Source organism: Pleurodeles waltl, chromosome 1_2 (assembly GCF_031143425.1).
Source record: "Pleurodeles waltl isolate 20211129_DDA chromosome 1_2, aPleWal1.hap1.20221129, whole genome shotgun sequence".
NCBI classification, from domain to species: Eukaryota; Metazoa; Chordata; class Amphibia; order Caudata; family Salamandridae; genus Pleurodeles; species Pleurodeles waltl.
The window spans coordinates 19,651,111-19,663,769 of NC_090437.1; the positions used below are offsets into that span (position 1 = coordinate 19,651,111).

The 12,659-nt window shown below is 43.8% G+C and overlaps 1 protein-coding gene across 1 annotated transcript in view; it reads left to right on the plus strand.

Annotated features, from left to right (window-relative positions):
* Positions 1-12,659, plus strand: part of ELP1 (elongator acetyltransferase complex subunit 1) — an 886,544-nt gene that overhangs the window by 289,262 nt on the left and 584,623 nt on the right. Inside the window, exon 19 of the mRNA XM_069235684.1 lies at positions 7,190-7,305. Coding sequence (XP_069091785.1) covers positions 7,190-7,305 — 116 coding nt within the window. The remainder of the gene's footprint in view (positions 1-7,189; positions 7,306-12,659) is intronic.

The window sequence follows — 12,659 nt, forward strand, 5'->3', positions numbered from 1 at the left end:
ACTCCTGATTTGCACCAAATCTTTTTCACACCTTTCTCATCTCCTTTCACATCACACACACAGACTTCTAGCTCTGCCAAATGCTGGCCGCAGTTGTATTTTGCCAGAATAATATGCTGTGATGTTAGGTCAAAATTTGTATGGTATTTGCTGATTGCCCATTAAGCATTTGCCCTGTTCCATAGGGCTAAATACGATAACAGTACTGGTCAGCTGCATGTAACGTATGATCCATGCAGGGATGGCAAAATTCATAAGTAAGGGCCCATAACCTTGCGCTATTCAATCTGTGAAAAATAAAACTTGTCACACCTTCAAGGCTGCCCCCACAACTTTAACAGTTGAAGTCCTCCAGTTGTTGATAGTCCAAGCAAAAGAAAGAAAAGTGAAACTCGACCATGTCCAGCCACTCTGCATTGAACGAGATGGTGTGATGGTGTCACAATGTACGTTGTACGCCTTTGAAGTGTCCAGCCACTAAACCGATTCCTCAGTTGGTTCCGACACCCCTGAATTTCCAGTGCAAATTCATTCGTTTTTTGTTCTGATTCTGATCACCTGCCAGAGCAGGGGATTGCCTCAAGATCTTGATGACGGTTTCCCGCAGTTTATACTGACAATGCCTTTTAAGATGATTTACACAATGCGACTGGGTTTGTTACCCCCTCATAAAACAGAGCTTGCCTCCTTACTTCGGCCACCAATGTAAGGGAGGTCTTTGTTTGCAGTGGTGGTTCAGAGGGCAGCTGTGGCATACCTACCTTCCATCGAAATTAAAACAAATGCTCAGACTGGAATTCTGCAGCCAGGGCCATCCACTTCCTAGCCCTTACTTCCCTTTTATTGAAGCCCTCACTGACTCTTTGATGGCTACTTGGTTGATCCCTTGTTAGTGCAGAGTGTGAATAGGCAGGTGGCCAGACATCAAGAACTTGTGCGCAGTGACCCAAAGTTTAGCATGAATTACCCAACCCCAGTAAATTGAATCAAAAAACTATTCCAGCCACTGTTCCAGATAGGGACCCCAAAAGTGTTGATACTTTTTGCAAGTGTATGTTTTCTTCTGCCAGTCTAGCACTGTGGTCCATGAATGCAGTCTGTCTTCTGGGCTTCACTGTGCCCTGTGAGACATGGTCAGCAAGATCTTAATGACGGCTACTAAAAATCTTAGCACCTCCTTGGCCAAAACAATACATGATAAGCAGGACTCAGTCAAATATGGTATGAGTGCATGCCTGCATACTACAGTTTGCTTGGGTAGGGTGGTCACTACCAATGTTGTTCCTTGGAGACATGCATGGCTGTAATCCGCAGGATTCTCTGGCAATGTGCAGTCCTGTCTCTTTGGAGAAAAGGCGAACGATGCTTTAGAATGCCTTGAATATATCAGAGCTACAGTGTGCTCCTTAGGGCTGTTGACTCCTGACAAGCAGCATCTGCATCAGTTCTGAAAGCTTAGAGGCTATTCCAGAGGACTGGCATGTAGACAGCGGCTGGCTTTCCAGTCAGTGATGCAACAGACATTCCAGTCATGTCAAGGATGTGGATCTGGCAGGCAGCGTGTTGGCCAGCAGGGGCCTCCGTCTTGCAGTTCCTCCTCCCTCGCTGGACCAGCCACCAAACCTCCTTAGCTTGCCTTTTATGGCATATACTCAACCAGTAGTGGGCAGAGTTAAACATTTCCTCCCAGGTTGTTGATCCATCGTGTCGGACAGATGGGCCTTAAACATTTTTCTAAATGGCTATTCCCTGCCTTTTCTTTCCTCCCCGCCCACTATTCCTCCCAAACCAGAGTGGATTTTAGACGAGTGCCTAGCCATTATGCTAGAGGAGGAGTGCCTCTTGCTTTCCCAAAGTACAGTGAGAGGTTACTGGACTCAGAAAGGGGCAGAGTTATTAGTCTTGCTATATCCTTGTCCTGAAAAATGCCTGTCCTAGATCTTCGACCACCTGAATGCCTTCCTCCAGAAGGACACATGCAAAATGCTCACGCTGGTCCAGATCCTGTTTGCTCTGGATCCACGAGACTAAATGGGGTCCTTTTTCTTGATTGGTGCAAATTTGTATATACCCGTCCTGCAGTCTCTTAGGTGTTAACTGTGGCTCAGGGTGGGACAGGAGCATTTTAAGCTTACTCTGCTCCCCTGTGGCCTCACCAGTACCCCTTAAGTGTTGACGAAAGTGATGGTGTGGTCGCTGCCCATTTTCCAGTGGGCCAAGAATCAAGGAATCGTGCAGCCACCAACTAAGTCTCAGAGGTGACAGCTCAAAAATGGTATCAGTGGCTGATAGACCATCATTTGTCCAGCAGCAGGCCACTCTCCTTTCTATACCCAGAGCTGACTATGCTGACTGGTGTATTGGGGAGGTCATCTGGGGATTTGAAGAAGAGAGGGCTCTCTTGTCTCCAGTAGACACTTGGCTCACATCAGTCTTCTAGGGCTGTGTGTCATGTATCCGTTATGGAAGGCATTCCTGTTGATGCAGGTTCTCGTAAACAATGCCACCCCTGTGTTATATTGCGACAGGCAGGCTGAATGGCGTTCACTGTCCTGTGCCAAAGGCCTAGCATCTTTGGAAGTGGTTTGAGTGCCCCAGCATCTTCTTGACTGCAAATCACCTATTCGGGTCTGTGACTGTCAGAGTGTATGAACTGAATATGTGTAATTTGGCAGAACACTAGTGGTGTCCATTTCATGAGAAGGTGCAGGGCGTCTTCCAATAGTGGGGAGAACCCTGGCTAGATCTTTTCACCATTGTCAAGAATGCCCAGTGTCTGCACTTTTGTTTGTTGGAGATTCTGCAAGGACACTGTGCACTGTATAAATGTTAGCATACTGAATCTGACTCGTTTCCATGACTATATTGTTTGTATTTCTTAGATGCACACGTGCATACAGTCAATGTATGCTGTAGATGTTTGTGGGCTCTCTACTACACTTGTGTTCAAGGACAGATTTTAAGTAAGGTTGAGACTTTTACCTATTTGGGGGTCTTACTGAACTCAAAATTTAACTTGCAGCCCCTGTTCAAGAAATATTTAGGTAAAATGGTAAGGTCCTGAGCGTCTGTTTGTGTCAGAGTTACCAGATCCTCGGGTCTGTGCACGTTCCCAACACTTCCACCACAAGACAGCTCCAATACTCTGATTAGAATTGTCACAGAGTCTAAGAGAGTCCAAGTGGGTAAAAGGGGATTAGGAAGGGAACAGCTGGGAAGGAGACCTCTAGGAAGCAAAAAGGTTAGACATTTTTTTAGAACACACAATATCACGATTTTATCATATGAATAAATATTAGACTATTACTCTAAATATTGTCATTCTGAAAGCATGGACAACCTAAGCATAGACTTAAAATGACTAGGCTTCAAGACGACTTGGTACCTGTGAGGGAATCAAGAAAAGTTAAATGCAACTTTCAAATTCAAGTACCACTCTTTGCCTGAGGTTCAGGAAACAATCTGAATGATTTCTAAACCATCATATGAATCAGGTTTTGAGAAAACATATTAGGAACACACAACCGTACATCTTGAACTCTGGCTTTTGTTCCCTCAAATTGCCGGAACATGAATTGCGCACATTGCAGATTTTGACATATATAGAAAATACCATTGAATGATTTGCGCACCAAGAATAACACAAATTAAACTCGGGGAAATAAATCAGGCGACTTGCCAACTCGAAAACCACCAAGTAAATGTCTTAAAATGGTAGCGCATAATGAACACCGTGATTTTTTAACACAGAAAGGGAATCGCGCTGCTTGCCGATTCGAAAGTCACCAAACGAATGTCAGGAAATGGTAGCGTACAATGAATAACATGAATTACACACAAGGAAAGAATCGCGCGTCTTGCCGATTCGAGTACCACCATATAAAAGCCTACGAATGGTAGCGCATAATGAATATCAAAGGTTGAAGCACAAGAAAACGAATCGCGCGTCTTGCCGATTCGTAAGCCACCATGTAACAGCCATGGGATGGTAGTACACAATGAATATCAAGGGTTAAAGCACAGGAAAACGAATTGCGCGCCTTGCTGTTTAGAAGGCACCATGTAACTGCCAAGGAATGGTAACGCACAATGAATAACATGAATTAAGCACGAGAAACGAATCGCGCGTCTTGCCATTTTGAATGCCACCATGTAACTGCCAAGGAATGGTAGCGCACAATGAATAACATGAATCAAGCACGAGAAACGAATCGCGCGTCTTGCCGATTCGAAGGCCGCCATGTGACTGCCAAGGAATGGTAGCGCACAATGAATAACATGAATTAAGCACGAGAAACGAATCACGCGTCTTGCCGATTCGAATGCCACCATGTAACTGCCAAGGAATAGTAGTGCACAATGAATAACATGAATCAAGCACGAGAAACGAATCGCGCATCTTGCCGATTCGAAGGCCACCATGTGACTGCCAAGGAATGGTAGCGCACAATGAATAACATGAATTACACACAAGGAAAGAATCACGCGCCTTGCCGATTCGAGTACCACCATATAAAGGCCTAGGAATGGTAGCGCATAATGAATATCAAAGGTTGAAGCACAAGAAAACGAATCGCGCGTCTTGCCGATTCGTAAGCCACCATGTAACTGCCATGGGATGGTAGCGCACAATGAATATCAAGGGTTAAAGCACAGGAAAACGAATCACGCGCCTTGCCGATTCGAAGGCCACCATGTAACTGCCAAGGAATGGTAGCGCACAATGAATAACATGAATCAAGCACGAGAAATGAATTGCGCGTCTTGCCAATTCGAAGGCCACCATGTAACTGCCAAGGAATAGTAGTTTACAATGAATAACATGAATTAAGCACGAGAAACGAATCGCACGTCTTGCCGATTCAAATGCCACCATGTAACTGCCAAGAAATGGTAGCGCACAATGAATAACATGAATTAAGCACGAGGAGAGAATCGCGTGTTTTGCTGATTCGAGTATCCACATGTAAATGCCATGAAACGACCATTCGCACGAACAAGATTCAAATCGCTTACCATGCGAAGAATAGGACCAAGAACTCGAGCGTCTTTGATTATGGAGACGGGGGCCCAGCCCCACCTCCGTCTTACCGCCCTGATCTAGAATCACCAATTGAAGTGAAAAGAGGGCGAGGCCTGGAGGATCAAAGTAGGCCGCTGGAACAGGAGCTGAGGAAGTTGCTGCTGCTCTGCACTGGGACCTCTGAATAGTGAGCACGTGGAGCTGGGCTGGCTCCCTTATATAGAGTCTTGGCCCAGCCCACAAACCTCACCCAGGCATGCTGCAGGGAAAACTTCTAGAAGGCTCTGGAAGGGGACCACACCCTGACACAGTCTGAAAGCCTGCAGCAGTGAACAGTATTTATATGCATGCTGAACATAGGTCTTCAAGATTAAACTCTGCAATGCAAAAGGCTAAACAACATCATATCAGTACAATGCATAAATTATGTTAGCTTGAAATGGCTAGGTTTTTGCATTTTAGTCGCCCGTAGAGCGCGCACTGCCCTGATGCTGACAGTTTGTGAATTCTCTTTACGTTTAGGCCACAGACCGTTGAGACCTATGTTGGAAATTTATAATGCCAAATGTCTACCCATCTCCTCTTTTGGTTATGACATATGAGGATATGTAAACGTAGATGCCCTGGGGGTTGCAGTAAACACATTTTTAATGGGTCTTTTGGGTGTTGGGCAAGGCAGTGCGACAGAGATTCTTCATGAGGAGCCGGGAGTGGGATCCATTGCTGATTATATTCACATGCGTCTACTTTTGTTGTGGTGTGCCATCTGGAGGAAGGTTGAACTGAGTCCTAATGGGTCAATCATTGAGGATTGCATGCACCTAGATGGCATGGCAAATATACCATGGTTGATTTATGTCAAGGACACCTTTGAAGCCTGGGGAGGCCTGAGTTTTTTCAAATCCTAAGGGCATTACTAAGCAGAATGTTGCTTGGCTGAGGGAAGCTTTTCTTCGAATGTGGCTGCAGAGAGGGAAGCTTCTGCTCTACAAAAGGTATCTTTTCGGAAATCTGCTATGACAAAAACTGTTCCTGGTGTTGAGCCGTATCTTTCCATTGATATGCCCAGTGGCATAGCAGATTACTTAGTTATTTTAGGCTGGACCTATTTCCTCAGCTGATTGCCCCAGGAGGGACATGGTGTAAAGCTTCTGATCTCCCAGCTTGTTCATGTAGTACTGGTATGCCCTTATAAAACCCCTCTTAGGGATAAGTATATAAAACCCCTCTTTTAACTGAGCAGGTGAGGTCTGCATTTTTGTATTTGCAATTTTTAGCCACGGAAAAGGTTTGTTTTTGTCTATCGAAGTTTTTAATGGCTGTAATAACTGATGCAAGATAAAGATTAGTTTATGGTTTGTGCATGTGATTTATAAGTGCTGCTGAAATCTGTGTTTAGGTTAAACTGCTCTGTTTACAATATTTTATCTTTTTGTAAGATCGATTTTTATTCTGTGCATTTAGAAGAAAAGTTTTTTGAAGTTTATCTGTGTTGTGGATTTTCTGAAGGCGAATAAACTTGTATTTGACTGACTGGTTTGCTCTCTGCTACTTACTTTTCTCAAGTCATTCCGTGGTTTATAGAGATATTTGAGGCGCAGTAGCTTGAATGATGCCATCAGTAATGTCATTAATTATGTCACTAGAGTTGTTCTCAGTGATGTCATCAATATTGTCATTTAACACTTTATGAGTGATGTTATATGTTATATGTAAAGTCATACGCAGGGCATGATGGGGGTGCACGTTATAAGTAACCCACTGAATTATAATTGGTGAATGTCAATGTTTTTATTTTTGTTTTTAGATGTTTTTTACTCATTTCAGCACCTAACTATAATGTTGCTTTAACCTTTGTTTTTGTACATATTTATATGCTATTTATTTTTTTACTTTCTTTCAGTTCAAGCTTCTGCCATTTTTCTCCTTTACTTTACTGCCTCTCCTCCGCACCCTTCATTATGAAGACAAGCTGCTCCCCATTAGATCATCAAATGATATGACCTCCCTTACCACTCCCAAGCTATTTTCCTGTTACCCTTGCCTCCTCTCATGGCGTCAAGATAAATGGGCCTGGAAGTCCTAGTACCTGATGTGTGAGTTTAAGTGTACTTGTGTTTTTTGGGGGGTTTTGATTCTCAGTTTCACCATATTTTCTTTTTCAAGGGCTCCAAGGTCTTCTAAGTGACACTTCTGTGGCCAATGATGAGACACTTCGCAAAGTAGAACGTGGCTCTCGAATCGTATCTCTTGTTCCTCAGGACACTAAGGTCATCCTACAGGTTAGAGTTTGTTATGTTCTTTGCTCAACTAATGCAGCGTCTACAGCCTTTCAGTTGTAGCAGTTTGTGACTGTCTTCTTCCATCCATCATTGTTGCTGTTAGTCTAATTTGGAACACCCTCTATTCTGGTGCTGAGTCCTGCCTGCATATTACTCACTTTTTGAACATCTCCAGGGATCAGACTGGATCTAGAGACTTTGATTTCACTAAAGCCATAGTGCGTCCACCCAGGCACACCAACGTCATCTCCCATTTTCTTGCACCCTGTGACACATCCAGAGCACTCTCTCTTTGTCTTTCGACGCTTTACACAGATAAAGTGCAGTGCTTAACATTTAATTCCCAAAATGTAAGGGTTCAAGCCCTCCTGCAAATGTTGATTACTGACCTATATGAAGGTTGCTTGTGGTGCTTTTGCTCGAGGCATGGGTTCAGGTAAGACGAAGAGTGCCGTGACATAGGACTCAGCATGAATCCCAAGACCATCAAGGAGCATGAAGCCAAACTGCTTATGACCCATGATGAGCGCAGGCTCGATGTTGTTCAATTTCTTGATCTAAATCTCAGTCTAAATCCTCCTCTACTTCCAAGTTTCCAAAGGAAAACATATGAAGTGAGGCCTGGGGACAAATCACCAAAACCTCTTGCTTGTTGAGGAGGTAAGTCTCCTCAGTGCTCTCCGCCCCTTGTGGAGTAGTCTTCAGAACCAGAAATAAAAGAAATCACTCCTCCAGGGGAGCTTCTACCAGTGAAGTCACCTGCACCTCTGCCAGGCTCAGGTCCTTTTTCACATTGGTATCACTTCAGGCTTTCCCTGAGTTTCCTGTATCAGGAGCGAGTTGCATGCTATGTTGGTATTATTTGGGGTGCCGCAATCCACTCTTGTACAATTCTAGTTTCCATGGGACGCTCTGGGGCTCCATTCAGAGTACTGCCAGAGGGTCTCCCCTTCTGAACCATTTGTTCCCTCCTTTTCTTCTCTGAACGCACCCAGCACCACTTGAAGGCTTCCTGGCACTGATCATTCAGCAGTTGCCACTCCGTTGCCTCCAGTGTCAAGGCTGACTCGCTACCCTCTGCACCATCTCTGGCGTGCCTCCAACTAAATCCAGAGAAATACTGCAGACTTCTAGCAGGGACACCCAGCAAATAGTTGAAGAACAACAATACAGGGACGGGCAGGTAGATACTTATAGACAGACATACTGGCAGACTATGCATGATTTATTTGTAGTAGACTGCGACCTAATTCAGATGCCAGATATCATCCAGCTGGAAGAAGCAGTTTAACACCTCTGTTTTGCAATACAGCATACTACTTGACCTTGCAGCAGGCTAGTGGGCTAGTTACTTCTGCAGATGTAGAAATGGACTGTGCTTCAGGGTCACACACTCTGAAATTGCAACGATTCATGTGGTGATAAGGAAAGCTGATGTACCTGAGCCTCCTTAACCCACAGTTGAGACTAAAGCCAACTGCCAGGCCAGGTCCTCCCTGAACCAGTACACATACAACATAGTGCCCGTTTCCTGTCAGGTATAGCTTGGTTACAGTGACATAGTGTGCACAAGACCCACGTCTGGTCATACCTATGCCACATTGGGTGACACACTAAAGTATACAAAAAAGTGATGGATGGAATTCTCAAATTAATCTTAGCCACTGGTAAATATTCGGAGACACATCCCAGTCCATTGTTATTATGCTAACCATGCAACCTCATTTTGGACCCAGCCATATAAAAATCAATCTTGACCCTGCTCCAATTTGAACAGTTCAGCCCGAACTGCCAGTACAGATCATCCCTTAACCGAACACTAGCAACCCAGCACTTCTTTTCCCCTAGTTAGGGCTCATCAGCCAAGTATAGCTTGGTTCCGGTGACACAGTGTGCATGGAATCCACGTGTGGGCATACTCATCTTGATGAAACACAAAAGTATACAGAATAGTGATGGATAGAATGCTCAAATTAATTGTAGCCACTGGTAATTAATTATTTTTGGCTGCATCCCAGTCCATTGTTATTTTGCACACCATTCAACCTCATGTTTGACCCAGCCTATGTAGCTAAGTCTTGACCCTGCCACAATAGTAGCAGTCTGGCTCAAACTACTAGTACGAAAGCGGTCCTGGGTTGCTTGTGTTACGGTTCAGGAAGGACCTGGCCTAGCAGTGTGGGCTTGACTGTTCCCATTGGAGCAGGGTAAAGACTAATTTCCTAGACCTCAATATCTTGAACTTTCTTCTGCAAGTTAAAGGACCAGGTGCTTTCTGTGTCTCAGATACTTTTGGTGCAGGATGCGAGAGACTGGATGGTGTCATTTTACTTGCAGGTTGTGTATTTCCACATAGCGATTCCGCAGTTGCACAGAAGGTGCTTGTCTTTAACGGTATGGTCCTTCACTACAAGTTTGCAGTCATCCTGTTGGGATTGACATCAACACCTAAATTCTACACAAAGGTGATGGCAGTGGTCGTGGCCCATCTATGGAGGTCTGGAATCCCAATGTTCCCTGACCTGTATAACTAGCTGCGCAAAGCTGGTTCACTGCAGATTGTGTCACACCACTAACAGTCAAAAGCATCTCTGTTGTTCAACTTGGGCCTTTCCATCACCATGCTCCAGTCTCACCTAAATCCCTTCAAGCGCCTCCTGGTCATAGGGCCAGTACTGGATACAGCATCGCCCAGAGCCTTATCTTCTCTACAGAGGATCAGGGATATTTGCGTAATGACTCAGATGTTTTGGGAGGAAGCTTGGATTCCAAACAGTTCTTCACCTGTTAGGTATGCTGGCTTCCTCTATCTTAGTGGTCACGCATGCATGCTGGCCCATGAGGGCTCTCCAGTGGTGGCACCTCAGGTAGCTGTTGGAACATGTTAGTGATCAGGTGGCCCCCAGTGTGATCTGTCTTGAGGGATGTCCTTCTATCATCCACACTGTAGTGTTGGCTGCACCCACCCTTGGGGCAGGACACCGATGTAGAGGAACTGGAGAGCAGAGGCATGGTGCTTGGAGATATTTAGTAAGTGTAGAATCGACAGGTAGATACAGTATCTACTAAAAAGACGTTTTCTTTTGTGGCAAACATTTTGTCAATTTGGCATTTTCAGAAATTAACAGCAAGGAAAATAGTGGTGATAAAGGTTTCTAGATCAGAAGCTAAACATAATTCCTTTTTTACAGTATGATTTGTTTTTATTCAGAAAGGGGTGTCATTTGCGTATTTTGTTTTTTTCTTTGCCCTGCAGTTACAATAACATATCTTTAATGGTTTATTAATGTATTGAACTCAGCCATAACCATTTCAATCAGAAAAAATATATAACAAGAAAATAGCACATGGAGCAAATGACAGTTTGGGTATTTATAGGCTATTTTATGAATAATGATTAGACTTAATTGCAGCAAATAATATATAAAGCATAATAAATAGGATACAGGTTTATAGAAAATGGAGGATCTTCCAACTGGTGGCCGTGTTCTAGAGAGCTTGAGTTGTGAGAGGTGACTTAACTAAAGGTTCATTTAGCAAAGTTAACTATGTTTTCAGAAAATGGAGAATGAGCAATTTGAGAGGCTGACTAGGAGGCTTTTTCAGAATTACATTTTCTGAATTTTCAACATTTAAATAAGTGCCTTTCCTGAAGTGAAGACCTTTCAGATAATCCACAACTAATAGTTGGTGACTGGCAATAATGCCAATGAACAACTCTTGCTGTAAATGAGAAAAGCCTGGCACTCTGTGATTCCTAGCGTAGAGGTGAAGGTCAGGTGGCATGAGGTGGAAAAAGCAGATAAATAGGTAACCACAAATGCAGCATGTGCAAATGTCTGAATGCCGATTTAGTGATGAATGACTAATAGGCGGCCTGCTACTTGAGTCTGGAGGTAGGAGAGTAAATGGGTAAGGAGGTTTGCCTCCCCTTTATAGACTGGCAAAATTCAAATCCTGAGGAAATAATATCATCCAAGGAAGGTTAGGTCTTCAAAGAAGAGATGGAGGATCAGGACCAGACCCTTTGTGAACGTTAAGTAGTAGTCTAGATGTTAATGGAGAAGGGTGCCAAGAAAAAAGTGATTCTGTGGATAGGATGAAAACATCTAAGCATTACGCTAGTCATGCTTGGTGAGGAGCGGATATTCAGGGTTGTGAGGCTGCCAGTTGCTTTGAGTTGAGTAGTGGGGTCAAGATGAATTAAGATGAGAGAGAAGCCATGATGTCGGTCGGGATGATGCAGCTAGATAAATGTGTTTGACATACTGAGGAGTGGATAGTGTGCCATCAACATTAAGGATTCGGTAGAAGTGTTTTTAATGTGAAATAAGTGAGTGTTCACAAGTTTTTTGAGCATTTTGCAAATTGATTTGCATTGTTAGTTAAGTGATAATCAGGAATGGAGGAGTTAGCTGCCTGCTGCTTGAGTAGTGGAATACTTCAGCTGTTTCAAACATTGAGGATTGTTTTCAGACTGGCAAATGGTTGAAAGAGGGTTGTCAGACAAGAGAGGACTCTGAAGTAGTGGGTCAGAGGTTTGGTAGTTTCAGGATTTTATGAGTTGGAGAGAGCACAGGGAATGGTTTTTGTGTTGATAGTAGGGGTGAGCTTCAGTTGGGGTGTATCAGGAGACTGGTTGAACAGAGAGGGAGAAAGCTGGTGACTAGTGTGGGAGGTAGTTGACAGGAAAATGGTAAGCCTGGTTTTAGTTCAGAGGCTGGGTAATATTGAGTTATAGTGGTGCAAAGGGTCTAGGATAGAGTTGGTGTAGGATAACTGAGGTTGTGTTGAAACAAGGTCACATGGTTCTATAAGTAAGTGGAACTAACAGCATCACAAACAGATGGTGGCATGGAGGACCTATTGATTGACACTGTGGTGCTTAGAGTCTTGAGATTTTCTTTGTTTAATGTGAAAAGTGCTGGTATATTTCTTTAGGTAACAAATAATGTGTGTGGTCCCAAGGCTGGATGATGGGCTGGCTAGAGTGGAAGTGCTGAGGGTAGTATTGGGTGTTGCTTTCCAGCTGTCCATCTTAAAGGGCTCATCTTTTCCACTTTTGGTAAAGAACAGCTTTGGTAACTTGACCCTCTGCTTTAGCCTGTGAACTTGCACCTTTCTTAGTCCTTCCTAAAAATGATTTATGTTCAAGCAAACGTCTGATTACATTTGTGAAAAGTGGCTCGATATTTGCCTTCTCAGATTAGAGGAAAAGTTTTACGATGTCTCCTCAGTTAAGTCAGCATGTTGTGACTATATAAGAATTGTAGGGCGTACTCAATCAGTCCTCTGACTTTACTGAATTATACTAGTTTTCCCATGATATGTGTTAAAAGACAATGTTATCTGAT